General features: G+C 37.3%; 1 protein-coding gene across 1 annotated transcript; it reads right to left on the bottom strand.

The window, feature by feature from the left end:
- Positions 1–6551: 6551 nt before the first annotated feature.
- LOC148950304 (putative E3 ubiquitin-protein ligase UBR7) lies at positions 6552–23976 on the bottom strand. Its single transcript, XM_089091833.1, has 5 exons — positions 23959–23976; positions 21800–21952; positions 18637–18739; positions 15121–15411; positions 6552–9159 (listed from the first exon to the last, which is right to left on the bottom strand). The coding sequence occupies exons 1-5, from the start codon at positions 23974–23976 to the stop codon at positions 8996–8998; spliced, it is 729 nt and encodes a 242-aa protein (XP_088947959.1). The 3' UTR covers positions 6552–8995.
- Between the last annotated feature and the right edge of the window lie 1588 nt (positions 23977–25564).

Raw genomic sequence — 25564 nt, 5'->3', positions numbered from 1 at the left:
TAAAGAACAAAAACAGTTTATCTAGTTCTACAAAATTGTATATAGTAGCCCGGCATCAATGTCACAGTTTAAATAATTCTTCATACCACAATTGATGCCATCAGTCCTTGTACGAAGAATTATGTAAGCTCAGCTGGGACATTTAACAATTCTTGAAGGGTTTTACTGATTGTGAATTTCTTGAAGAAATTCACAGAAGTTCGCTAGAGTTCGAATTTTGTTCCAATTTTTTAAGAATGACCCTTGAATCGTAAAGGTCGTTTAATTAGAATAGATAGCTCTTTTGAAAGTGCTAAAAGAAATTTAGCGTAAAAGGCAAGGTATTGACTAGGGGGCAAACCCCCTCATATGCGTAATAATTTTTGTTCGTTTTAAGTTTTAATGTTGCTCCTTACTTTCAGTTGAAAAAATCCATTTTTTTTTATTTAATTTCTGATTGTTTTTTTAACAACGTTTGGAAATCCGGCGCCCCCTTCATAGAAATATCCCTTCCCCAATGAAAATATCCTCCATGGAAAGATCCACCCTCGTTATCCCCTCCCCCTAACCCCTACTAGAAAAATTCCCCCTGAAAAAGTCTGTATACTTCTCAATAACCAATACTATATGTAACACAATGGGCAAACTTTATAATTTGCAGCCCTTCCCCCGGGGGCTGTGGTGGATTAAGTCATCTTCAAAGACATAGTTATTAGATTTTTTACTAGGCTGAACAAAATGCTCCTCTCAGAATTTTGATTAGGTGACTTTGAGAAAAAAATGAGCCTGGGAGGGGGCCTAGTTGCCATTCAATTATTTGGTCACATAAAAAGGGCACTAGAACTTTTAATCTCCGTTCGAATCATCCCTCTTGCGATATTCTAGGACCGCTTGATCTATACGATCATCTCTGGGAAAAAAATAAAATAAACACGCATCGTGATCTTTCTTCTGGCGAAAAATACAAAATTCCACATTTTCGCAGATAGGAGCTTGAAAACCATACAGTAGGGTTTTCTGACATGCCGAAATTGATGGTGTAGTTTTCATCGGGATTATATGACTTATAGGGGGTGTTTCTCCCTTTTTCAAAACCTAACGTTTGATGGGTAAAACTAAACTTGATGAAACTTATATATTTGAAATCAGCATAAAAATTCAATTCTTTTGATGTATCTACTGGTATCAAAATTCAGTTTTTTAGAGTTTTGGTTACTATTGATCCGGGTCACTCCTTACTTATAGTTCGTTACCACAAACTGTTTGATACCAGCTATAAAAATTAGACATTAAATTTAGGTATGTTCAAATAGAAAATATCACAAATGTTTTCACGAAAAAAAAAATCAGTTTCAGATTCTGAATTTTTCGTTTAAAACTTTTCTATTAAATTTGAAGGTTTGATGTTAATGCATTTATCGCAGTAAACATCAAATTAGCAAATTAATCTCATTTCTCTGTAGTACTAAAGTACCTCTCTGCCGCTAGGTATTTTGATAGCAAGAATAAACCACACCCCTTTTTTACCCTTTACCCATATTTGATTCTCACAAGCATTACTAGTAAAATATCTCTTACTAATTACAAAGTTACGGTTAGACAATCAGTTTTATTAAATTTTGTGACCAAAACAGTTTGGGGACCCCCTCCCCTCCCATAGTTTGGATTGAGCCCGAACTCCAAAAAAGCACAGCTTTGAAGCTTATTCTCGCTTACCACCCAGCTGGGAATGAATGTTATCACACAAGAACAATATAATAAAAAGTTTCTGGTTTTTATCACAGGACTTCGAGAATGAAAAGTCTCATTTATTTGTATTGGTTAGAAAAATATGATTTTCAGTTCAAATATTTTGAATGAGGATCATTTAAATAAAATAGTTATAATTAACATCCAGCTATATTTGTTGCAGACTGAAATGTATTTTTTTTCTGGAAAGCAGAACAAGTGATGGTAACACACACCCAAGTGATGCTAAATTAGAAGCATTTAAGTTGTACCGTAATATGCTGATATAAATTTTTCGGAGAGCTAAAACAGTATATTTTACAAAATGATTTGTTGATTTAAAAATATAAAGAAGACATGGGACGTGATTAAGGAAGTTAGTTGGCCATCCAGAAAACTACAAGGTCTCCTTAAGTCTGTCATGGTAGACGATCAAAGTAGTAATACATCTATTGATGCGACGCCTACAAGCCTGAGGCATGGATATATGTCCAGTTTCGCGGGTACATGGCTTACCATTGGCAATCATCTACTACTACGGAGGGTACAAGCCTTACCAGACAGGGGCCAATCAGAGATGTTTCTACTAACTGTACTCCATATATCCATGTATAAGATCCGAAGTACACAAGAATATGTGTGCAGTTTCACAAATACATGGCTTACCACGGGCAGTCATCTATTGATACAGACGGTACAGAGACGACACAGACACAGAGACGACGACACAGAGACGACAAAGAGATGACACAGAGACGACACAGACACAGAGACGACACAGAGACGACACAGAGACGACACAGAGACGACACAGACACAGAGACGACACAGAGACGACACAGAGACGACTCTGTGTCACAGAGAGACGTGTCGTCTCTGTGACACAGAGAGACGACACAGAGACGGCTCTGTGTCGTCTCTGTGTCGTCTCTGTGTCGACACAGACACAGAGACGTGACAGAGACGACACAGACACAGAGACGGCACAGAGACGACACAGAGACGACACAGACACAGAGACGACACAGAGGCGACACAGAGACGACAGAGAGACGACACAGAGACGACACAGAGACGACGACACAGAGACGACACAGACACAGGGACGACACAGAGCCGACTCTCTGTGTCGTCTCTGTGACACAGAGACGACACAGACACAGAGACGACACAGACACAGAGACGACACAGAGAGAAGACGCAGAGACGAGACAGAGACGACACAGAGACGACACAGAGACGACACAGACACAGAGACGGCACAGAGACGAAACAGAGACGACACAGAGACGACGACACAGAGACGACAGAGACACAGAGACGTGACAGAGACGACACAGAGACGACACAGACACAGCGACGACTCTGTGTCGACACAGAGACGGCACAGAGAGGGAACACAGACGACACAGAGACGAAGACACAGAGACGACTCTGTGACGTCTCTGTGTCGACACAGAGACGACACAGACAGAAGACACAGAGACGACACAGAGACGACACAGAGACGACACAGAGACGACACAGACACAGAGACGACACAGAGACGACTCTCTGTGTCGTCTCTGTGACACAGAGCCGACAAAGACACAGAGACGACTCTGTGTCGTCTCTGTGTCGACACAGAGACGACACAGAGACGACACTGAGACGACACAGAGACGATGACACAGAGACGACACAGACACAGAGACGACACAGAGACGACTCTCTGTGTCGTCTCTGTGACACAGAGACGACACAGACGCGATACAGACACAGAGACGACACAGAGACGACTCTGTGTCGTCTCTGTGTCGACACAGAGAGAAGACACAGACACGACACAGAGACGACACAGAGATGGCACAGAGATGACACAGAGACGACACAGAGACGACACAGACACAGAGACGACACAGAGACGACTCTGTGTCTACACAGAGAGACGACACAGAGACGGCACAGAGACGAAACAGAGACGACACAGAGACGACGACACAGAGACGACACAGAGACGACACAGACACAGAGACGTGACAGAGACGACACAGAGACGACACTGACACAGAGACGACACAGAGACGACTCTGTGTCGTATCTGAGAGACGACACAGACACAGAGACAGCACAGAGACGACACAGACACAGAGACGACACAAAGACGACTCTGTGTCGACACAGAGAGACGACACAGAGACGACAAAGAGACGACACCGAGACGGCACAGAGACGACACAGAGACGACGACACAGAGACGACACAGACACAGAGAAAACACAGAGACGACTCTCTGTGTCGTCTCTGTGTCGTATCTGTGACACAGAGACGACACAGAGACGACACAGAGACGACACAGAGACGGCACAGAGACGACACAGAGACGACATAGACACAGAGACGACACAGAAACGACAGAGAGACGACACAGACACAGAGACGACACAGAAACGACACAGAGACGGCACAGAGACGACACAGACACCGAGACTAAACAGTGACAACTCTCTGTGTCGTCTCTTTGACACAGAGACGACACAGACACAGAGACGACACAGAGACGACTCTGTGTCTCACTGTGTCGTCTGTGTGTCGACACAGAGAGACGAGACAGAGACGACACAGACACAGAGACGACACAGAGAAGACTCTCTGTGTCGTCTCTGTGACACAGAGACGACACAGACACAGAGACGGCACCGAGAGACGACCCAGAGATGGCACAGAGACGACACAGAGACGCCGCCGCAGAGACGACACAGACACAGAGACGACACAAAGACGACACAGAGACCACACAGACAAAGAGACGACACAGAGACGACTCTGTGTCGACACAGAGACGACACAGAGACGACACAGAGACGACGACACAGAGACGACACAGGGACGACACAGAGACGACACAGACACAGAGACGACTCTGTGTCTTCTCTGTGTCGACACAGAGAGTCGACACAGACACAGAGAGACGACACAGACACAGAGACGGCACCGACATGGCACCGAAACGCTACAGAGACGACGACACCGATATTACACAGACACAGAGACGACACAGAGAGACGACACAGAGACGACACATAGATGGCACGGAGATGACACAGGAATAATACAGACACAAAGACGACACTCTGTGTCGTCTCTGTGACACAGAGACGGCCCAGAGACGCCACAGACACAGAGACGACACAGAGACGGCACAGAGACGGCAAAGAGACGACGACACAGAGACGACACAGACACAGAGAAGACACAGAGAAGACTCTTTGTCGTCTCTGTGTCGACACAGAGAGACGAAACAGAGACAACACAGAGACGGCACAGAGACGACACAGAGACGACGACATAGAAACGACACAGAGACGACAAAGACACAGATACGACACAGACACAGAGATGACTCTGTGTCGTCTCTGTGTCGACACAGAGACGGCACAGAGACGACGCAGAGACGACGACACAGACACAGAGACGACACAGAGAGACAACACAGAGACGACACAGAGACGGCACAGAGAAGAAACAGAGACGAAGACACAGATACGACACAGAGACGACGCAGAGAAGACACAGAGACGACTCTCTGTGTCGTCTCTGTGTCGACACAGAGAACGCACAGAGACGACTCTCTGTGTCGTCTCTGTGACAAAGAGACGACACAGAGAGTCGTCTCTGTGTCGTCTCTCTGTGAGAAAAATTCATTGCTTAAAGGTGATTCAGGCAGGGCAATTAGCTTAGTAGCGAAAGTTTACTGTGAAAACAAATTTTTCTCCACCCGGGCACTTCGTTTCGAAGTTGTAATAGAAACTTCAAAAAAGGCACATTCGATTGGAAATTGGAGTGGATAGTGCCCATTTTAATAGACGAAAGGAATTGGACGACAACCAGCCCCCCCCCCCAGGCCCATCAATCCCCCACACAAATTGCTTCAAAATTTTTAGATAACCATTTTGTTCAGCGTAGTTGATTTCCAGATAGAAAATATATTTTTGAGGAGGACACTCCCCCACAACCCTCAGGGCAAGGGTTTAAGTTATGCCCTGGGGGCATATAAGGTTTTTATAGAAGGCGTTGTCGTAGAAATTTCAAAACAGGCTCATTCGATTGGAAATTCAAAGGGCTAGTGCCCTTTTTAATAGCCAAAAGCGATTGGAGGTCAACTAGCCCCCCACGCCCATCATTCCCCCTAACACATCCATGCAAAATTGTTAGATTACCATTGTGTTCAGCGCATTTGATTTCCGGATAGAAAATATATTTTTGAGGAGGACACTCCCCCACAACCCTCATGGCAAGGGTTTTAAGTTATGGCCTAGGGGCATATAAGGTTTTAATAGAAGGCGTTTTCGTAGAAATTTCAAAACAGGCTCATTCAATTGGAAATTCAATGGGCTAGTACCCTTTTTCATAGTCGAAAGTGATTGGAGGGCAACTAGCCCCCCCCCCCGCCCATCATTACCCCATACACATCCAATCAAAATTTTGAGATAGCCATTTTGTTAAACGTAATTTTAAGTTCTGGAAATTATGTCTTTGAGGATGACAACCTCCTCATAGCCTTCAGGAAAAGGGTTGTAAGTTATGCCCTGGGGGCATATAAAGTTTTTATAGAACGCGTTGTTGTAGAAACTTCAAATAGGGCTCATTCGAATAGAAATTGAAATGGCTCGTGCCCTTTTTAATAGTTGAAACTGATCTAAAGAGAACTAGCACTATTTCCATATCCACCGTTCTCTCCGGTACATCCATGAAAAATCTTCGGATAGAAATCCTTTCTAACGTAGTTTAAAGTTTTGGAAATTCTACCTTTGATCAGGATACTCCCCCAACAGTCTTCATAGAAAAGGATGTATTTTATGCCCTGGAGGCATTCAAGTTTTTATTGAAATCTTTGTCGTAGAAACTTGAAAAAGGGCTCATTCGATTGGAAATTCAAGTATAAATGTTTTTACTTTTATAACTTCAATAAATCAAATAATATTAAGATTTTGATTACTAAACACCCGTAAATGTATATTAAACTGACAATGCACATTCATTTGTATTTTTTTAGTAAAGTGCAAATTATGTTCTGGCCTTGGGAAGGCATAGGGGTTTTGAGTCCAACTGATGTTAATTTCTGCTCGTTTTGAGTTTGACTCGGTTATTTATTGTAATTTCTGATCGCTTTGGGTTTAATTTATTTATCGATGCTGATTTGTGGTAGTTTCACGCTTGGTAGATTATTTCATTTTATGTTTGCTCATTTTTTGTTTAATGGAGTTCTTTACTTTTCTTTGAAAAACTTATTTTGTGGAAAAAGTTTTTTTAATTATTTTCTAAAAAGAGCTTGAAACTTTGACGAGTCAATTTTTTTCTCCTCGGCTAGGGGTGCAATGGAACACCGCTAGGGGCGACGAAATGGGGAACAAAGCAGTTTTCGCTATAAGTTTTACTTTACCCATTTCATCGACAGATTTAGAGAAACAGCAATACTTGTGTATCAATAATGTCGAGACTGTTCAAACTAGGGATTCGCCAAAATGATACAGCTGAGTATCGATACTTCTGGTATCGAGTACAGGGTAACACCATATTAGTCTCGCAGTGGCGATCCTGGGGGGGGGTGGCAAATTTGGAGAAAATTTCTCCCCAAATCAAGTGAAAAAGACAATGAAAACTGAAAAATGAGCCATATAGTAGCAAAAAGTTAAAGATATATTAAATAAGCCGAACCTTTTCTATAGATGCTTGAATTATGCAGGCTTATATTAGTTTTAACAAGATTTTTGAAGAAACTAAGCTTCAGCTTGGGGGCAAACCAAGGTCTGGGAGGGGCAGTTGCCCACCCCCTTCTTCCCCATAGCAAATTACAGCCCTACCCTCTCGAAGTTTGTATTTACCGTATTAGTCAAATAAAAGCATAGATAATAGTTTTTGGCTAACACAATTTTGTAACTAATAAACCAGTGATGCAAAGAAAAAATGAAGGATATGTTGTCTATATTGAGTACACAAAAATTACAAAAGTTCATACAAGTTCACCAGTTAAAAAGTGTCGTCAAGTATGGAAAAGAACTTTGAGAAGTAAAAAAAGGAAGTGGAAAAGAATAAAGCTTGAACGAAAATAGATCGAGTCTAAGAGAAAAGAATACATTAATTTGTAACTTGATACGCAGTTTATATAAATTGTTTATTTTTCTTCTGAAATCAAATTCCTCCCCAAATGTACTGCCGTAGTAAGGTAATAATCAATTCGATGAAGCTGACCTATTTAAGATACGAAATTTTGTGAGCTTACTTTTGGGTTCCTAAAAGAAATATGACTTTTCTATTGACCTTTCTCGGCTATTTGATTTCTCTCCCAAGCTATAAAAGGGTAAAAGAAACTGTAGTTCTTGGTAATAATCAATTAAATAAATCGGTTTTGCAGAAACTTAATATACGCCTTAGTGTTTAGTGGGATATACGCCTTGGTGTTTAGTGTTAAGTATTAATCTTTAGTGTAATATACGCCTTAGTGTTTAGTGTTAGTCTCTAGTGTAATATACACCTTAGTATTTTTTGACAGTTTTTAAGTGAGAAATACATTTTATACCAAAGAATAAGATCAACTGAGACCTTGACGTAGACTAAGGCCCCACAACAAAACAGAACATTTTTTTGGACGCTAGGCATGGCAGGAGTTCTTCAATACTACAAGTTTAAAACCAAATTTCTTCGTTCGTAGAATATTAAAAAAAAACTCTTTAAAGTACAAAGAATATCAAAATAAAAACTCTGGATCCATCTTAGGTTTATTCATGCCTGAAAACCACTTTTTTCTAAGATCTTTCTTTGGTTGTTTCAAAATTGTGTGGTTTTTAGGTTAGTGCCATATTTCCGTCGTTGCCATATTGAACCGTGAATATAAGCATACAAAACTAATAAGTTCAAATTTGACAACGTTTTTCGTGCGTAAAAATTCAAATAGTAGCAATCTGTTGATTCCCAAAACAACAAAACCTTCAAAGGAAAAGTATACCCTTTTAGGCAGGTGGGTGGCAGATGTTATTACATTTTTTTTTTGACAATTGTCATCCATGTTTTTTTGTTTTAAATTTGGCACTCGTTACTACCAAAAACTGTGTAAATACATAATGAGATTTCTTTTTAATCTACTCAATCTATTCAAAAAATCATATTTCATTTCCACTGTCCTTGGAACTTTAACTAAGGAAAAAGGTTTTAAAAGAATCATAAAAAATCTCATCTTCGAATAGAGGATACACAATTAAGACCTTTGAAAAAAAGAGGAAACTAGTCAAAGCGAAATATGTACATGATGTTAACGACAAGAAGAAGGTATAAACACTTCAGAATCCAGGCGTCTTCTCTTCCTTTCCCGAAGTTCTTCAAAAAACTGATGGATATCTTGTTCTGAGACCACACGCTTCTCCTCGGCAAATTTCTTCAGGTAATCAACCAAGTCAGATTTAAGGGTATTATATTCTGCAACAAAAAAGAAACAAAATTATGTGAAAAGGGTTTGGATTATGAGTTTCAATTGAACTACGCTCCAATGTCTGGGGATGCTTCAAGATGCTGAGAATTCAAGATTTTCGCACATTTTGGTATTTTCCTAGGCTAACAGATATTATCAGGGTCTTTTTATCATCCCTCTCGCCCCCCACCGAAAAAAAATGCACACATACATAAATACACATATATACACACACACACACACACACACATATATATATATATATATATATATATATATATATATATATATATATATATATATATATATATATATATATATATATATATATATATATATATATATATATATATATATATATATATATATATATATATATATATATATATATATATATATATATATATATATATATATATATATATATATATATATTTTATGTTCGGCGCTACAAAATTTCCAAATTTATGCAAAAATATACAATCAAAAAGATATACTTTAAGAAAAGATTAGACATTTATAAGGAAAACAAGAGTGTGGATACTTTGAAAGACACTAATAATGGTACTATTTCTAACCCGTGGAGTTGGGAAATCGAAAAGGTCAGCGTATAATATCCATAGTTTTCGTCGGAAAAACTGTGAAAAAAGCGAAGCAAACAGTAGGCCAAATATCTATTTTTGCCAAAATGACAAAATTTGCGGATCCAACCGGAGTTATCCCAACAACATTAAAGACAAAATAGCTTACGAACTAGTCAAGACTTAAAGATTGGCATGTCTAAGGGAAATCAACGCCCTCACATTCTAAAAAATTCTGCTGCTGAAATCAAACACAATTCTTAACACTCACGAAATTTCTTCATCATCAATGGAATTGAATTCAAAAGCTTACCAATAAATTAATAATTTAGGACCCCCCCCCTCTTCCCAAACACACAAAAAGATTTATATATATACATATAGATATATATATATATATATATATATATATATATATATATATATATATATATATATATATATAATTTAGAAGGTTAAGTGTGTTCGGCGCTACAAAATTTCCAAATTTATGCAAAAATATACAATCAAAAAGATATACTTTAAGAAAAGATTAGACATTTAACTAGTCAAGACTTAAAGATTGGCATGTCTAAGGGAAATCAACGCCCTCACATTCTAAGAAATTCTGCTGCTGAAATCAAACACAATTCTTAACACCGAATTTAATTGTTTATTTCCACCATTTTGGTTCCACTCACGAAATTTCTTCATCATCAATGGAATTGAATTCAAAAGCTTACCAATAAATTAATAATTTAGGACCCCCCCCCCTCTTCCCAAACACACAAAAAAACTATATCCAAATAAGTTGAAATCACTATTTGATAAGACAATCTTGATTTTTAACAACAAATCTGAGAATATCAGTGTTGGGAATTACTTAAGTAAAAGTACTCAATTAATTGTTTAAGTAAATAATCTCAGTACTTCTACCCTACTTAAGTAAAATATTCCGAAAGTCCTTAATATTCATATTTAGGAAAAAACTAGAAGTACTTCAGAGTACTTACGTGCTCAAGTACTTTTAGACCAGTGTTCAAATTCAATACCAACTTTACTGGGAAGACGCTCACTACAACACTTTTGAATCGTCTAGCCAGGAATTCTACTGTTATGAAGTACTACCTAGCAGCTGACACTTTAAACAAGAAAACCATGGGCTATGCTGAATTGCCTTTAGTTTTGAATGGACAGTTTTTTTTTTAAATTTACGGACAAATATATACAGATGGGACCATTTCAGCTGCGAAGTACAGAAGGTTAAGATTCATGAGTTTGAACTGACAGACTATATGTCCTCGACTGCAGACATTTGGTCTGCTAACAACAAAAGTTACTTGGGAATGACTGCTCACTTGCTTGACGAAAACCTTAGGTGGAAATATTTTTATTTTGCTTTTGCATGTTCACGTTTTAAAGGCTAACATACTTACGAGAAAAATTACTGAGCATCTGAATGGTGCCTTTGTGAGATATAAAATTGCGGTTGAAATACAGGTACGCGAAGTATTAACTGACAATGTTTCAAACTTCAATAAAGCATTTAGAAAATTTCAGACACTCTCTAGTGATGAGGGTCAAGTAATTGGCGATGAGAATGAAGACGAACCAGGTCAAAATGACTTATTCTCGTGTTTAAAAGTTAGAGAGATTTTAGTGATCGGAGTGAGCAAGAATGATTTGAGTAGTTCCCACTTCCTCTTCATTTCAGATGTGTCAGCCATACACTCAATTTACTTGTATCCACAGATGCTGATAAAGCATTCAACGATGTTGCATATAAGCGGCAGTACTATGCCGCTTTTACCAAGTGTACCGCTTTCTAGGACGCACCTAACAAGAACTCAAAAGCCGCAGATGTTTTCAAAAAAAGTACATGATAGACAGCTGAGCATAGCTGTGATAACTCGATCAAATTCAAAATATGACAAGGTCAAACGTTTTATGGATTGTTACAATAAGAGAAGCCTCATGACGTTTGTGATGCTTTACAGAAACCTAGGTTTGGTTCTAGAGACATGGATTTTCTAAAAGAATACACGAAAGTCATGGAGCCATTAGCGGCTGCTCTAAATATTCTTCAGAGGGGGAAAGCACTACTTCGGTTGGTAAAACTTACCCTTCAATTCGATCTTTTAAAAGGAAGCTTAAGAAGTTGAAAGATTTAGTGAGGCTTTGCCAGCCACTGGCATATGCTCTTCTTTTGGTCTGGAGGAAAGATTTTCAACCATCCTGGACGAGAGACTTTTATGCCAAAGATTGTGTTGTTTCCATTTCAAGGCATCCTTATTTTAAACTTAAGTGGTTCCCTAGCGAGTGTAGAGATATAACTGTTGAATTCTTGGTAGAAGAAGCGAGAAAGGTTGATTATCCGAAAGCTGTTAGCGAGGCTGATAGAACTGACAGAGCTAGCTACTTTTCCGGTGATGAATACTTTGACAATAGCGGACAAACAAACTACCGCATACAATTAAGAGAATCGATGAAAATACTATGAAGGTGGAGGTTCTTTCCTATGTTGCTGATAGGCAAAAAGAACTAGTCATGTTAAAGGACAGCCCAAGGGTAACCAAAATGTTCAGAAAATTTGACTGCTTAATTCGTTCGTCTCCACCCACGGAGCGACTGTTTTCGGCTGGTAGAGCAATTTGTATCCCAAAGCAGAAAATGCTTGGAGATACTATGTTTGAAAAGCTAATGCTATTGAGCGTAGAAAGCAAGAAATCCAATTAAACTGATATGCATCAAGTGATGAATGTGATCCACGTTTGATATTGTTTTTACTATCCAACATTCTAATATTTTAAATGGATCGCATTTTAATTATCCGAGACATCCTGTATCTGGCAATCGAAGAAGAAAACAGTTTCTATTGTCTTTGTTAGGTACCTTTTTGATAGGGTTAAGAAACAGATAACCGAGGACAAGCATTTTACTTCTGGAAACTATCACTAGTATTATCACAGTCTACATAGTATCATTGCGATATGAGTTCTTCTGGAAGCTTTCTGGTAGTCAAATCTGAGATAACTACAAGTGGTATTCCTTACTGTTTACCTGGCTTGTTTGGTGTATGTCAGTACCTACCGGAAGAACAAGTAGATACTACAGTGGTGACTTATGGATTATGAGTAAAACCTCAGTACTTCAATACTTAAGTACTAAAAACAAAATTATTACTTAAGTAGAAATTTGGAAGAATACATGATATTTATACTTAAAGAAAAATGTCCTGAAGTGCTTGGTACTCAAGCAAAAAGGAAAAGTACTTGGCACAACACTCGAGAATTCTACACATATCAATAACACTCGCCATGCGTATTTTCTTTTCAGGCACAACACATATTATGCGTAAACGTTAGAAAAGAGAGTGATTAGAGAACCCTGATAGAATGCCTATATAGCAAATCATTTTCTTTCGGCCCGTTGGAAATTATGATCGTTCTTTCAATTATGTACGTCACTACAGGAAGATTCTTGCAATGTAAAGTCTGCACACTGTCTTATGATCCAATTTCAACTGGATTAATTCAAACTTAACATATGCCAGTAATATTAGGACACGGGTAATCTCCCAGATAATTTAAATCTTGAAATGGTAATGGCAATAGAAAACTTTAAGCACATCACAAAGACATGTGCAAGAGAATTATGTTTCACCATCTTAAAAGGCTGATTCAAAGACTCGTAGTAAGTTAAGGAACAGCCAGCGAAGTGCACAAGAAAAAAACCGGCATTACAGAGATTTAATGTATTTTCAACTCGTATATAAGAAAAGGCTAAAGGTCAATATTATGTCGGAAGAGATATAAGTTGTCCGCGATAGAGAGCACATGTTTCTTTTCTAAGCAGTGTAGCCTGATTTATGATTCCTGATTTGACACATTTATGGAAGAAAAGTTGTCTTACGATTTTAACTAATCTATGATTTGTCTTTGATTAGTCACTGCATTAATAACACATAAGTAAAAAAAGTTTTTACCTTGTAGTCTTTTAATGTAAAATATAGGTAGAACTTCATAGATGGATAGTAATTATTTGGAACAAACAGAGGCGGCTTTAAGTAACGAGAGCAAATAATTGTTTGCTTGAATGCCATATAAAATCCTATGTTATTATTATACAATATGGCTGCTTTTCTGATTGTCTTCAGGATGAAAAATAGGGCTATTTGCCACTACATAAATGGCAAGGAAGAGCTTTACTGAAGAAAGTACCTTCCAGGGAAAAACGAGTTTTAGGGATTTTCAAAATTGTTTTACAGCACTTATATTGAGCCCTACTCATTGCCTAGCAGGTTCATTTGTATTCAGCGGGTTAGACAAACCCGGTGAAAATATTTTTTCGACGAAGGCCAACGGGTGAGCAGAAAGGTAGCAGCGAAGAGGGGGAGAGGGGTCCATGCGTTAAGCAGGTCAATAAAAGAAATAAAATTTGTATATAAGAAGCGCTGCAGTTTTATCGCAATTTCATTATAAATATAAAGATTTTTTACCGAAACATCCATCTCAGTTGGCACAAAAAAACAACTGGTCGGTAAGATTATTCCCTCTGAAGATTCTGGCAAATAAAGATTGTAGCAGTGAGTCAATTGAGGATCATTAAAAAATCATAAACTTGACAAAAAAAAAAAAAGTTAAGTTTTAAAATATATCTGATGCTATTTAAGGGCGGCAAACCATTATTATCCACGGATAACGGGAGTATATTTTTGCCATATAATCCTCATGACGTTTGCAGTTACATTTTCATATCCGGAGCCCAAAATCCTGGTCAAAAGTACCAATTGATGCTCAGAGTACTACCAATTATGGCTGCTAGTTGCTTACAGATCTTTTTCTTTTTTGTTGTTTTTATATAGGTTTGCAGCGTATATTTTGTATATGTTTTTTTATTCATCGTCGTTTGTGAAAACATAAAATTTTTGGGTTAAGTCAGGATTTTATGGACTGAAGAGCTTTGTATGTATCATCTCATTTTATCTTTATTTTTTTGGGGGTTCCTTTTACACAGGAGGAATTCTTCTTTATTTTGGTCATACAGGCTGTTAAGATCTTCCTTTCTAAATATTTGTACACATTATGTTCCTAGTTTTTCGAATCAATACATTAAAATTAAAAAACTACCTTTTTAATTATGTGGTTCAATCCTACTTTCTAGGACTATAATGAGAGAAAGGTCGATATGGCTAAAACACGTTTTGTGGATGAAGGATGATAGATTGCCCAAGATCGACCTTGTCAGTCAGCCATCTATGGCCAAACGAAAAGCAGGTCGTCTCGAATGGGGTAGGAGGGTGTCGTGAAGAGAGTTTTAAGGAAAGTTTTAAGGGAACTTCTTAAGAGACGCGGCTTGGTGCTGCAGTTAGTTTTACTAGTTGTATTAGAAGCAGCAGTATCTAATTACCATGGATGACTTCAATTTGCTGTCCTCGGTCCATCGATGATAAAGCCTGCATTCCTTCTTCATATTGAGAGAGGCGGCTTTGTCTGCCCTTGTTTTCGTAAGAGTTAACTTCATCCTCCGAATCAAGCAAAAACTCAATATCTTTATACAGAGGAACACAATTTGTACATCTACAGAGCTTTTCACGCCAGGCCGTAGGAAAGAACACAGCCCCAGATTTCCACGGTTCTGTAGCTGAGATTGATGGCTTGCTGCATCCTGAAACAATTTCTACGTCTTGAGGGCCTCCCACTAAAAAGAGAAATTCAAGATAAAGTTTATTCATAAGCTATGATTCGGTGGATTGTACAAAACAAACATTTTAAAGTAACAAAGACATTGAAATAAATAATTTTTTGTTTCAAGAACCTTCTTGGGTCTATTGATACCTAACAACCACAATTTTAGAGGATTTTCCTTATGATTGTATCAAAACTACAAAGCATTTAGTTTAGTACCACAATTTTGTCAGTGTTGCAATCTTTAACTATGAAAATAAATAATCAAAACTAAGCAGTTAAATTCGCCAATGCCCCCCCCCCCAAAAAAATGCTAATTGAATTAATAAAAATTAATTGTTAATTAATAAAAAGCAAATCCATAAAAAATTAAATGTTAAACAATCTGTTGATTCCCGAAGACAGGAGCATTTACAAAGAAAAGCTACACCTACTGAATCTGTTGGGTGTCAAACATTTTTTAACTTTTCTTTTACTTACATTATTCTTTTTGAAATTTTTCACATGCTACTATCAAAAATTGCATAACCGCAAATTGAGGTAATTTCCATTAAAAATTGAACTTATTTTTTGTTCTGCCTTTGGAGATATATAAATGTGCAAGTTTCCACTCAACCAATTCAAACACTCAGATATCATTGTCACTGTCATTGGTACTAAATATTCACTGTCTGTGATATAGAGCATTTAATATATCATTCATTGTGTGTATTTAATATATCGTCCAAGCGCAGAAGGACATTTTTGAGCCAATCCAGGTAGGATATTCTACACAATATGACAAGGAGTCGGGAGGGTTGAAATCTGATAATACCGGTAAAATTAGAAGAGTTTAAATTTTATTTTAGTTAAATTGACGGTAGCTAGAAGGATGAGAGACAGAAGATGGAGTACCTCTAAGGGCCTTGGTAAGATCACCGCTGAGCTGATGAAAATTGGAAGATAGATATGAAATAATCTAGATCAAGTAACAGTTTAGTTGTCAACCAATTGGTTCCCCGAATAAGACTTTTCGGCCACTATAGAAACATTTAAGAGAGAATTAACCTCAAACCATATAGTCTGCCAAGGCGGTCCATTAAATTTGTGCGAGCTTCAGACTCCCTTCTGCTAAAAGCACCACGTACCAAAGGTACTATTACCATCAAAAGCAAAAGAATACCGGTTAAAGGTGAACTTTTATTATGGCACAGATAACAAAAAATAAATAATGACTAAATAAATAATACAAAAACTTACAGAGTTTACTTTTTAACTGCAAAAATTAGGGCATTTAACACAACAGAAACAGCACCAGGAAAATCCATTAATAAAGGAGAAATAATCAATCCAGATGCTAACCACGGAATAAAAAAAAATCAAGAGGGCTGCATATTAACACTGTTGAGTATTCCGCTCCAAACCAAAATTGCTAATTATTACGAAAAAATCCTTCAACATCTATAAAAGGCAATAAGACAAGAGGGCATAGCCTTTTCAGAAATTGTATTAAACACAGACAACGCTATAATGGCTAGTAATTAGCTTGATAATCGTGACCAAGTTTTATAGAAAATAACCCAAGTACGCTTGAGAGTATCCGCAGTTCTATAATAAATATAGAACGAAGAATGAACTTAATTATGTTTCTCTATAGCTTAAACGTTTTTAATTACCTTATATATCCAAAATGTGCATTCTTCTTAGAGATTTCTTTTCTGTGAGAAGAGAGGGGGGAGGAGGTGTAAAACCTAAAATGTACCCGGGCCATAAGTGCATTTTTAACCCTCTTACGGATATTTAACGATGCAAGACAGGGACATTCGTTTGAGAGTTCAACCTTTGGCGTATTAAATAATACCACTGAAATAATTAACTATACCACTAATACCATATACCAATTACATACCATAATTGGTACATTGTCTGAATTGGTTCCCAATGTTTCTCAGGTGAGAGGTCTTTGAGCTAACCTGGGAGGGCGGGAAGTTCCTATACCCCTTCTTGTGGGTATGCATGCTCGATCACAGAAATGCTGCATCCTGGAGCGAACTAATTACAATCAAATAATCTGACGAAAATTCATAAAACAAGTTGCCTCACAAAATTTGTGTTTGGGTTGTCCAAGATAAAGTATCCGTATTTCAGGCTTGGTTGGATGATTGTCTAGCCAAGTGTAATAATTCTCTTGTGCCCACAATCTTTTTAAGGGCGATAACGTTGATCCAACCTTAACTGCGGAATCATTTTCTCCCAAGGGTGTATAGAACTCCAATTTGTTTTCAAAATGGGTGGAATGACCACAATTTTACTCCAACAGAACAAGTGTTGGTTCGAATTAGGTCCAAAAGTTTTTGGACTCCCAGTCCCGACTCCAGCTCCAGCTCCTAAGACCTGAGTTGCCAAATTCAGACTCCTACTTTTTTATATACTAGTTTGTAGATTTGAATACTTAACTGAATACTTAAATTAACCAGTCTTATTCCTTAAAAATCCACACCATTGTAAATTTTATAGAAAAGATGTATAAATTATATACTCAAAGTATTAGATATAAAGGCTTGCAAACTCCTAACTGTAACTATTGTTTCTAAGCGCTGCAACTCCTTTAAAAGTGAATTTGTACTGATTCCGTCCTCCACGAAACCTCCCGAAGAAGGAATTGGAGAAAATCAGCAGGACTAGAAGCTCAGGCCACACAGAGAAACCACTAGCATTGTCTAGCCACTCTCACATCAGCTACACTATTAGGATGATACCACTTAAAATTGGAGGGTTAATTAGACTTTTCCTTGTCTTTAATCCCTATGGGTTCCACAATGCCGCCTTTGGCGCAAATGCATTTTCACTCTACTGGACTAAGGATCACATCCAAATCAAACCGCTTTCAAGTTCATCCCCACCCCTACAACTACTTACTTAGCCACAGAAATACAAGGTTTTGGGTATTTATTGAGCTCTAGATTTCAAATAATTGGTACATAGTTCATTTCTTTTAATTATATTTTTAATAAATTAAATCTCCCGAAAATCGACCACTAAATTACCCAGGGGTGATGAAAGCTCCCTTTAAAATACTCACCTAAATTACAATTAACGCAAAATTATTGATAACACCCCAACCCATTAGCCCCAACCTGTCTGTGTATACAAAAAAAATTGGATTGAAAATGTTGGTAGCTCATGAGACTTTAGATTTGCAAACATCTAGTTTAAAAAAGAGGTATACTGCCATCTAAGTTAGAACTTAATGGATTACCTCTATGAGCATAGTAGTGTTTAAGAATATCGTTTTTCTCCAAACATGAATGGCATATCATTTCTTCATAGTCATCTTCGTCAGGTATAATTGAACCGGTATGCTAAAATCAAAGATAACAAAAAATAATAAAAAAAAAAAAACAACAAGAATAAAACAAAAAACAAATGCATGGTATAGAGGGGGAGGGGGAAGCTTCTTCCCTTACCCGAAGCAAGATTTGTTTGTTTGATCTATTTTCAACTTGAAATGAACCTCCTTCCCTAGTTGTGCTATTTCGAATATTTAGGATTATTCATTAGTATTTAACAGCAGCAAAACCACAAAAAAAAAAAAAAAAAAAAAATTTGACAGAGCATTTGGTACCGGTACCTGTTTCGACAAACTCAAAGGCTCCGGCTAGTTGCAAGTCATTTGGTAATACATACTCCACTGTCTTGGGTGAAAGGATTATTCCTTTTCCCACCCAGGGACGGGAGTTCATAGCAAAAGAGAACAAATCTATCTGCATTCAGTGAAGATCCGCAAATAAAAAATAGGATTTATTAAAAAAAACAAAAAACAAATTGATTCCCTCCAGAGGCTTCTGCTTGTGATTTCTGGTTATAATATATTTATGTAGCTGAATCAATGGTGGCAAAAAGTATCCATTTAAGGTGCAAAACCTTTTCAAGTCAAACTTGAAGATTAAGTCACTAAGGCTAGGAATGAGTGAAGATGCAAAGGTGTCGTTGGGTAACGAAAACACTGATCACGTGGACAGCTTCATTTACCTTGGTAGAATCATTAGTAAAGACGGCGGGAGCAGTGAAGATATTAAAAGCAGAATAGCCAAGGCTCAGGGTGTTTTTTCACAGTTAAAAAAAGTTTGGAAGAATAGGAAGACAAGTCTTCAAACCAAAATTAGAATATTAGAAGCTACAGTGATGACAGTGGTCAAATATTGGCAGTAAAGCATGGGTTCTCCGAAAAGTAAGTGGGATTCTCTTCGATACGATCTAGAAAGATTTCTAACGAATCAATTTGGGTATTCGGTTCGCCGACCGTAACTCGTTTTCTAGGATGCGTAGTAAGTGCGATCCTGTTACGCTTTCAAAGCCTGAAACGTGAGAACGACTTTAGCTGCTAGGGCACGTTCTGCGGATGAAGGATGACAGATTGCCGAAGGTTTTCTTTTTCGGCCAACCGTCTAGGCCTATACGGAAAGCAGGTCGTCCACGGTTGGGGTGGGAGGATGTCACACATTTTTTTAAGGGAAATGGAACTTTTTGGGATGGTGTTTAGAGGGAGGCTTTGAATAAATTGGGATGAAGGAGGAGCTTGCGTGGCTGTGTAGACCTCAGGCAGCTTGGTGCTGCGGGGAGTGAGTTGTTAGTAATTCACCCTTTAACGCTACTGTGCTTTCCTTACAATCCCCATATACTTTTATCGTTCAGAAACTGTTTATACAGAACTTGTCTCTCTTCTAGTAAGCTTAAAGCCTCTTCGCTAACTTAATGGCTTAATATAAGCTATTTTCCTAAGATTTCTCCCTAAAAATTGTCTCTGATTTTACAGACTATTCAATTCACCTCCTACATTAACACATTCTAAGCTGTCAAGTTCCGAAACAGCTATACTTAGAAAGTTAATCTTTGAATTAACTTTATATGCTACAAGATGGTAATCTTTACTTTCAACAGCTATAACATCTCTGCTATATACCCAACTGTTCTGTATTGATCCTGTTAGTCTTTGATTTACAAAAACAGAGTAGGCAAGGTTAGCCGTCTTACCATCCTGCGGGTACCATATTAACCCACGGGCCATCTTATCATCAGTTATCCTATTGGCAAGATTTTTGTGCCTACAAAATTACAGCATTTTATAGCCACTGCTATTTTCTTTTACTACAGCCATTTTTCCTGAGCTAGGATACCATCTATCCAGGAGCAGTAATTCGGAGAAGGATGCAATTGCCTGTCTAGGTTTTAAAAAATACTTTCTCGAATCTTCATTTCAAAAAAAGGAAAAAAACTTTGCGCCCTCTTTCCTACTTTTTCATGAAGTCTTGCCCCTATACCTGTTCTTATTTTTGCGCAAGCATGGTCATTAAAGTTCTCAAATAAAATACAACACTTTTACCAAGAATTGTGTCTATTTGTACCAATATCTGTATATATCTCATTTGGTCATAAAGGGTACAACTTATCCCCATTTGAACGTTTATTTGTTCGTCATAGAAAGGCAGTGAGGTCTGTGAAAATGATACCTAATTTAATGTATCACGTCGAAAATGCTTGATACATATGGGGAGATGATATCAACCCAACATACAACTTCAAACTCAATATTCCTTTTGCAATTAAAAGACAGAGAAGACTTTGCCACCTTCATTGGAAATTCATTGTATATTTAGGCAATATTAAAGAAGAAAATTTACATCTCAAGAATTAGAATGAACCCTGTTTATTCAACTCTCAGAGAAAAATTTAGTAAATGAATTGTCCAAATAAATGGACTTATCCCCATTTAAACTTTTTATTTGTTCGTCATAGAAAGGCAGTGTGGTCTGTGAAAAAGATACCTATTTTAAGGTATCACGTCGAAAATGGGTTGATTATGAATTGAGTAGGTTATAAGAAACCAGACACCCTTCCATAGTCATTTAATTTTTCTAGAAATAGCTCAAAAGGAAATACTGCATCATTACCAAACACGCCACCAGACTATCTTACAGAATTGCAATTAAAATCTTTTTATATGACAAACACTGCTAACAATGAGCCTTATTACAAATTACTTTCATGTGACAAATTCAGCCTGAAATTGATATGCAGCAAGATGAAATTTCCATTTTGTAGGCTGAGGGATTGAAAAATTTCAATGGAAAAATTAAAAGTACTTCTTCTATAAATTTACACGGCGACTTGCTATAATTTTTAATTTGGCTCACCCAAATATTATAGAAAAAAATAAATGCAAAGATGTCAACCATGTTTACATGTGCTGTACAATTTAGAAGTATGTTTACATATGCATTTTTGTTATTTCTTATGCACGCTCCTTCAAGAAACCCCCCTTCATGTTTCTAATCACCAGCCCTCTTTTCACACGTGTCATTTCCAAAAATAATGTGCAATAAATAATGGGAAAGGGACCTTTAAAAATTGAACCTTTTTACCTTTCCATGGTACCAATCTTCACACACAACACATTGAATCATTTCATCTTCATCACTTTCACCATCAGGATCTGGATAAGGACGCTCACACTTGCAATATTTTCCATCGAAGTTATGATTATATTTATTGTCTTCATTGATACTTCCTTTCTCCTGAAACACAAACATCAAACAAATCTTTCACAAAGTACACTGGACTAAAAAAAATAATACAGTAATAAAAAAAAAGGAAGAAAGTAATCAATTAGTTATTTCTAACCCATCTACAAAAAGCACTAACAGGATGTAGAATAAATGAAAAAAAGGAACATCTACACTAACGAAAACAACAACAAAAGTGTGCAAGCGAGAGTTCACGAAAAAAAAACAAAAAAACAACGAAAACAATTATAAATCAAAAACGCAACCGAACCACGGGTGACCTACAAGTCACCCGTACTAATTCCCATGTTCTTAACAATGATTACCAATCTTGAAGTGCATCCCCATAGCAATATGCGGAGCAAACATTAGATGAAAGGGAAGAAAACGGCCACACTTTTGCTTTATAAGTTATAATGCATTTCTTCCAAAGAGGCATGATTTAAAGGATATGAGGCAGCATTGTAAATTAGCGAGGGGAAAAATAGTTGTAACGAGGTTTCTCGGAGACAATTGAAGCATAGGAGGCAGATATTAGGAAAGAAATGTGAGTGATCAGAAGACTGAAAAGAATGGCGAACAGAGGTATTGATGGGGAACACTAGGCGTGAGATACGGTGAACTGTCTCAAGGGTTATAACCTGTTAAGAAAGACCGTCATGGGAATAGAACAGAAAAAATTCCTGACTTTTTGAACTGAAATCTAAGTCGAGAATACTGTATTCATAAAGACATAAAAAAGTAGGGCACTTTCCCTTTGCATCTAAAAACATAATTGTTGAGCAATACCATGGGACTTTTTTAGGCTGTTAATGGCTTTTATAACAGAAAACAATAAACAGCAAAAAGCTACATGCAATCGTCAAGCTCCTGTTCAAATTTAGTTTCTATAACAGGATCCGGTATACAAAATTCAATTTATTGTTTAATAAGAGAGAAACATGTTCTAAAATACTACCTAGAAAAATGGGACTTCTCGACTTTGGGTTTATGACTGGTTACCACGGGGGCTGCCCTTTAGTATATCTAAAAGGCGTTTAAAACTATATTCAACCGGCTGGCTCGGTCTTTGCACACAGTTGTCAAAGCTGTTTTCAATGCTTTCGTGGTTCACCAACAAAAATAATTAAACTCTGAGTAAATCAGAGACAATACTACTTCATTGTAAAGAGCCATAAAGCTTCAATGAATTATTATTATTTGTTTTCCCAGAGGTACTTCATATGGAAAGGTGGTCACATAAACTTCGGAGGGGGCTCATTCAATTGCAAATTGAAAGTTCTGGCGCCCTTTTTAAGAGAAAAAAAGATCAAAGGACGAACCACCCCCTCACGCCCTTTTCCCCCAAATGCATCCGATCAAAATTTTGAGATCACCATTTTGTAAAAATTAGTCCTAAGACCAAAAAACTTTGCCTCCGGAGTTGACAAAACCCCCCAGAGCCGCCAGGACAAGGGCTGTAAGTTATGCAAGTTGCCCATTGTTAACATATCAAGTTTTTATGAGAGGGGTGGTCGTATAAACTTTAGAGAATGCTCATTCAATTGAAAATCGACGGTTAGTTCCATTTTTAAGAATCAAGTGATCAGATGGCTATCAGACCCTCCCCCTCACATAAGTCTTTTCCCCCAAAATGAATCCGACCAAAATTTTGAGATAGCCATTTTCTTCACAAAATCAAATTACCATGCCTCCGGGGTTGACAACTCCCTCCCAGCCCCAAGAAAAGGGTTGTAAGTTATGCAAGTCGCCATTTGTTAACACATAAGATTTTTTATGGAAAGGGCAGTCGTTTAAATTTTGGAAGGGGCTCATTCGATTGGAAATCAAAGGTTTCAGTGCCCTTTTTTAAAGTCGAAAGTGATTGGAGGGCCAAGCCCCCTCCCCCCTAGCCCCTTTTCCCAAAAGGCCTCTGATCAAAATTTTGATAACCATTTTGTTCAAAATGGTCCAAAAATCAAATAGCCATGCATCTGGGGTTGACCCCCCCCCCTGGTGCAAGGGCTGTAATAACTTACGGACAGCAAGTTGTCCATTGTTAACATATAAGTTCTTTTTTTTTATTAAGAAAAGAGAGCATGTTTGATCCTGGATCTCCAAAAAGCTAAGAGCATTAAGGTGAAATTTTAAGGAAATGTTGAGAGGAATGCCAAATGCAGTAAAACAAATCATATGCTTGCTAGTTATGGAAAGGGAATATCAGCAATATCAAAGGAACGGCTGATGGTATTAGGTTGAAACTTTCAAGATATGCTGAGGGGATGATGAAGAGAGATTGGAAGGATCCCCCTCCTAGCCCTTTTTATGGGCCCCCTCTCCTCAACAATGGTCAAAATTTTGTAAATGTCTTTTTTTCAAACTGGTCGAAAGGACTAATAGCTATACCTCCAGGGATCCCATGTCCCCCAAAGTCCCTAGGGCAAGGATTGTAAATTATGCAATTAAAGGGAAAGTTTTGATTCTGGGTGTATCCGAAAAGGCCAAGTCTATTAAGGTAACCTTTGGAGAATGCTGAGGTGGATGGTAAACTAAATCAAAAGACACTATCTGCACTCAGGTTATCAATGGATATATCTGCAACATCTTAAGAGCGGCTGAGGGTTAAAGAATTAAATCAAAAGACACTACAAAAGGCATCTCAGTTTTCAGAAGGGTTTATTTAAAATATTCCAGTAACGGCTCATGGCAGTTAGTTGAAACTTAATGGGAATATTGAAGGGGGTGTTGAAATAAAACAAAAGCCACTAGTTAGAACTATTAAATTTGAATCGGATATTTTAATTCTTACGCCAGAAACATGAAAAATTGGAGGCACATATTCATTATATTAACGCAAAACAAAACTTTGACAATCAAAAACGAACAGGAATTGATAAAAAAAAAACTTTTCGGAAAATAAGTTTTTCAAAGAAAAATAAAGAAACATAGTAAACTGAAGACCAGCAAAAATAAATTCCCATAATAAGCCAAACTCAAAACGACAAGAAATCAAAATAAACCATGATAGAAAATAGAGAGATAGTAGGTAGCCTACTAATGTAGATGAATAAATAAATCTCAAAAACAGCAAAACTTGAATGTTCAATTCAACCTTAAAACAAACAAAAATTACTACAAACAGAAGTTTGACTACTGCCCTTTTTCCCCCTAACTAAATGTAAAAGTCTAAATCTTGCGTTTCGTCATTTGCGCTTTACTGAATGAAAACATAGTATATTAAAAACATATTATTTTATATTTAAAATGTAAAATATACAAATTACAGTGATATAAAATATTGAATTCCTGAATTTTCAGGAATTAATATCTTAATATAGTAAATATTCAGTTTATTTTCATTACTTTATCCATTCATGTTGATTATTATAGTGATTTTATATTTATTTGTCGTCGATGTTTTGCAAAAAAAGGCATAGTGTTCAAAATATACATAGTGAAACAGTTCGTGGTAACGAAATGTAAGTAAGGAGCTACCCGGCTCAATGGTAACCGAAACTCTAGAAAACGGAATTTTGATACTAATAGATACATCAAAACAATCAAATTTTAATTCTGCTGATTTCAAATATATAAGTTTCATCAAGTTTAATCTTACCTATCAAAAGTTACGCACCAGAGAAAATT

The sequence above is a fragment of the Artemia sp. Qi Xiang Cuo genome, chromosome 7, assembly GCF_049724085.1.
Source record: "Artemia sp. Qi Xiang Cuo chromosome 7, ASM4972408v1, whole genome shotgun sequence".
NCBI classification, from domain to species: domain Eukaryota; kingdom Metazoa; phylum Arthropoda; class Branchiopoda; order Anostraca; family Artemiidae; genus Artemia; species Artemia sp. Qi Xiang Cuo.
This window is presented reverse-complemented; position numbering and strand designations above follow the sequence as displayed.